Source organism: Solanum tuberosum, unplaced genomic scaffold, assembly GCF_000226075.1.
Source record: "Solanum tuberosum cultivar DM 1-3 516 R44 unplaced genomic scaffold, SolTub_3.0 scf00026, whole genome shotgun sequence".
In the NCBI taxonomy this organism is placed as follows: domain Eukaryota; kingdom Viridiplantae; phylum Streptophyta; class Magnoliopsida; order Solanales; family Solanaceae; genus Solanum; species Solanum tuberosum.
The window spans coordinates 1,000,386-1,004,908 of NW_006238952.1; the positions used below are offsets into that span (position 1 = coordinate 1,000,386).

General features: G+C 37.4%; 1 protein-coding gene across 1 annotated transcript; it reads right to left on the reverse strand.

Moving 5' to 3' along the window:
* Nucleotides 1–479: 479 nt before the first annotated feature.
* LOC102601553 (calnexin homolog 1) lies at nucleotides 480–3,960 on the reverse strand. Its single transcript, XM_006341392.2, has 6 exons — nucleotides 3,720–3,960; nucleotides 3,532–3,601; nucleotides 1,374–2,497; nucleotides 1,209–1,280; nucleotides 1,001–1,123; nucleotides 480–900 (listed from the first exon to the last, which is right to left on the reverse strand). The coding sequence occupies exons 1-6, from the start codon at nucleotides 3,810–3,812 to the stop codon at nucleotides 757–759; spliced, it is 1,626 nt and encodes a 541-aa protein (XP_006341454.1). The 5' UTR covers nucleotides 3,813–3,960; the 3' UTR covers nucleotides 480–756.
* Nucleotides 3,961–4,523: the final 563 nt, after the last annotated feature.

Consider the following 4,523-nt stretch of genomic DNA (forward strand, 5'->3'; position numbering starts at 1 on the left):
AATAAAAAAAACACTTGGATAATTATATTAAACTAAATGATAAGCTAATACAAGTTAATATTAGCAACCTAATAATTTTAAATAATAAACAACCTAACTAATACAAGCTAATATTAGCAACCTAATAATTTTAAATAATAAACAACCTAACGAATACAAGTTATTATTAGCAACCTAATAATTTTAAATAATAAACAACCTAACGAGGGAAGACATGAAATATAAATGTAACTTATTCGTTGTCTATTCATAGTAATATAGTTTTGGTTATAGGGGATTGGGAGGGGAAGGGGTAAAGGAGTGTACATTTCACCAAGAAATAATATAATAATTCATTTTTTTTAAAAGATAATATTATTTAGCATATTCAAACAAAACATTATAATCTAAAATGCTTTATATACACATCGCATCAAAAGAATCAACACTAACTTGCAAAAGAAAATTAAACGGAATTATGAAGGATAATATGCCTTCGGTAAAAGAAAGCAAACAAGAAAAATCTCTTTTCTTTAAAAATCTATGATATAGGAGAGGATACTCGGGATCAATCGACATCGAGATAAAAATTGTCTCATATACACTAACTGTGATACATGCTTGTTTTGAGGGGAAGCAAATTGCTGGAAAAACTTGCTTGCCTTGATCATCAAGAATTTGAGAAAAGAGGAAAAGGATTTCAAAACAACAGGAACACAACTACTAGCTCAAAAATCTAAAATAAGTCCGACTGAGGTCACTAGAACCTTTCCCATCCTAATTGTCGCGCCTGGTCCTCCGACGAGGAGCAGCAGCAGCATCAGCATCCTCACTCTGCTCTTCCTTCTCCTCAGCGGCTTGACTATTGGAAGTCGATGTTTCAGCTCCGTCAGTTTTCTCAGGCTCGGCACTAGCTCTAGCCTGCATATACACACACAGCAGAGACATAAGATAAACGAAAAAAACTGGTGGGTTCTTTCCTTGCTCTCTTTTAACTAGGATGGTAGGGATTAGTGCTTACAGGCTGCTGCTTCTTCTTCCCACCGAAGATAAGCTTCAATAGAACTGAGAAGACAACAACTACGACTGAGACAACGACACCAACTGTGATATTGGGTTGTTTTTCAGCTTTCTCGAGAAGATCCTGGAGAATAAGTTAAGATGTATTAGACACATGCAGCAAAACCACACCATATAATGCAACAACAGAGAATAGTTCCTCCACTTACCAATACTTTGGCCTTGTGCTCACCCAAGAATGGGACGCCAGCTACCTTGTAGAGGAGGTCAAATACCACTTTCTGCAAAGTATTAGCACATATTTCAAGTTGTGTGAAATGAGAACAAATCAGAAGCATAGAAATTATATGGTAAAGAAAAATTCAATCCCTTACCTGGTATCCTTTGAGGCCACCAGATTCTGCTTCTTCCTCGACTTTCTGTTTCTCCTTTTCTACATCAAACTTGGGTTTCCAGGCAGTCTTCCTGTATGATTCTGCAACTTTTTCATCACTACCGATCAAGATATTGTCAAACAATATGCCATCTTGCATTGTCCAGATCTCAATGCCAATGGCTGCGATAGGCTCAAAGTTGGGTTTGTCAAGTTCAAAATAGTCAGGATTGGGGATATCTCTTGGCTTCCAAATACCCTTGTAATTGGGGTTGTCAATAAGTGGAGCGTGCCATTTTCCCTTGTACGCTGGATTTCTGATCATTGGTCTTTTCCACTCCCCACAACCAGGAGCTTCTGCACATTTTGGGTTGTCAACCTTTGGAGCCTCCCATTCACCATCCTCGTCATCATCCCAATCTTCAGGCTTAGTGGCCTCAGGATCATCAACATCCTCAGGCTCATCATCCAACCATCCTTCGGGCTTCTCGGCTTCCTCATCTTCAATTTCCATTGGTGCATCCTCATCCCAATCATCAGGTTTCTTAGCATCTGGGTCTGGAATCTTGGCTCTCTCATCCCAGTCCTCAGGCTTCTTGTCTTCTGGGTCTGGAATGGTCTCAGCAGGAATGAGTGGTGGCTCAAAATCATCAGATGAGAGGAAGTTAGCCTTCTTCTTTTCTTCTCCGTCAACCAAGATAAGAACATCATTGTCCGGTTTCAACACAGCAGTGTAAACATGGGTTAGCTTGTCAGCTGGTACAGAAGGAGGAAACTTGAGGTGGTGCTCAACATATTCTCCACTTTTAGGGTTCTTGTGTTTCAAAATGAAGTGCACCTTGTTTGTGGCTCCACATTTATCAGGTCCAAACATTATTGTGTAGGGGGACTCGTTATCAAAGCCCTTTGCGGTCCAACCTGCTTCCTGGGGGCGGAGGTATTTTATGTAAGCACCACCACATTCAAGTCCATCCTGGAGGCGAACCTCATATTGAAGGACCACAGTTCCATCTTTGAGGTCAACAACATTGTCAAGCTCCTTGACAATGGCGTATTTCCTAGCCTTCTCACTAACAAGAAGTCCATAATCATCATGTCCCTCACTCTTGGCATGTTTCCACACACCTGATACACACAACACAATGTCAATTTAGACTTGGTGCAACTTAAAAGATCAACGATTTGACTTCATATCATTAATGTAAACATGATACGCAAACATATAAGACTTGAAAAATTTAAGTGGCTTCATGAATATTCAGTATTCATATTTAGCATGAATAATCAAAATATTTCAATGCTGAAGACTGCATAATAGTATGTCAGAACTCACGAGGCACATAAATTGCACCTTCAAAAAAGTCCCACAACTGAAAGCAAATTTCAAAACCAATACAGACTTCCAATTTTCAATTTTCAAGAGTAAGCATACTTGCACTTAGTAACTACTATAGGATCACTTACCAGCACCACTGAAACCCTAATACAACTTAAATAATTTTAAATAGTTAAGAGACAGGATAAACATCCATAAAAGCTAAGAAAGATCACAAAATTTTCGCTCCCCTGTATCCACAACAAGGAAACATTTTAAACAAATTATGCTAAACACTGTTTACCCTTTAGCCTTAATATGTTTTATAATTACTTCCTAATCTTCTGATTATTTTAGCAGCTAATCACTACCACTGCTACCACACAAAAATTAAAATGAGTTATATTCCTTAATTATTGTCTCTTCCTTTAACCTTAATGCTGCATAATTACTTCCCGATCTTCTGATTATATTAGTCTACTCAGTTAACAAGTCATACATAAATCAGTAGCAAGGATGACATTAGTCTAATCAGTTAACAAGTTATACATAAATCAGTAAAGGATGACATTGTAGCAGCTAATCTCTCCACTTTTACCAAGCAAACATTAAAACGAGTTATGTTCCTTCATCATAGTTTCTTCATTTAGCGTTAATTTGCATAATTACTTCTCAACCTTCTGATTCTTTTCCTAAACTCAATCAACAAGTTATAAATGAATCTGAAGAAGTGCAAATGACAAAGTAGCAGCCAATACTATGAACAGTCAATGCAACAGAGTGAAAAATGAACGTAACATAAAAAATCAAAACCAATACTTCAGAGATCCAGACAAAAACTCACCTGAATACTCCTCTTTCTCAGATACGATCCATCGCCCATCAAATGCTTCATCAAATGACTCGAAGAACTTCTACAGATCAGCAAAAAAAAAACATATCTCAGAACAATACAATACAGTACAGATCGATCCAGTAACCACAAAAACAAAATCGCAAGTATAGATTATCGGTTACCGATAACAATCTTACCACATCAGAAGTAGCGTAGAGTTGAGAGAAGAAGCAACAAGCCAATAACAGGAACGCATATTGCGCCCAGATCTTCCTTCTAGTTTCTTCCATAACCCGTTGTGGACTATGCGAAGAAGATAATAATCGAAACTGTATCAGAGATCTGGATTTTGGAAAAACCCTAACGGTGTTTCCACTATGGGAGGAATGGATCAAGGAGAAAATAAAGAACACTTCAGAAAATAAAGAGTACGAAAGACGAGATATTCAAGAGGGCTTAAATAGATCTTGAGGGAAAATGGCATCGACTTGTTGTAGCCAATGGAACTTCATGACACGTGAATTAAACCAATGGGAGTTTGCCACGTTTGCATCCGCGACGAGGTAGAGTAGAAATTAAGATCGACGGTTGAGATTGGTTTCAGCATCCCTATTTCGTCACCCTTGACTCTTGTTTCCTTTTAAATTTTCTATCTTTATATATATACTAGTAAAGAAAGTCCGGGCGCTGGCCGGGCCCAACATTAATAAAGTTATATTGTTACTCTCTCCGTCCCATATTAGATGAGAATCTTACTAAAAAAAAAAATTCATATTATTTGAGCACTTATTAAATTAGGATAGAATTAATTAATTCTTTTCCATTTTACCCCTACAACTAATATGACCATTCCTATATTGTATGTGTATTTTTTGTAACTCATTTCAATGTGCATTGATATAAACAAAGGGCAAAATGGTGAAGTCTTCCAATGTATTAATGATTTCTTAATCACCGTGTAAAGTTGGAAGTGCCCATCTAATATGAGACGGAGGGATTAT

Excerpts from the sequence above, each read along its gene's own strand:
- LOC102601553 (XM_006341392.2), bottom strand. The coding sequence starts at position 3,812 with ATGGAAGAAACTAGAAGGAAGATCTGGGCGCAATATGCGTTCCTGTTA. Across the intron at positions 1,281-1,373 it reads GTGGCCTCAAAGGATACCAG|AAAGTGGTATTTGACCTCCT; the intron begins GTAAGGGATTGA and ends AATACTTTGCAG. Across the intron at positions 1,124-1,208 it reads AGCACAAGGCCAAAGTATTG|GATCTTCTCGAGAAAGCTGA; the intron begins GTAAGTGGAGGA and ends CTTATTCTCCAG.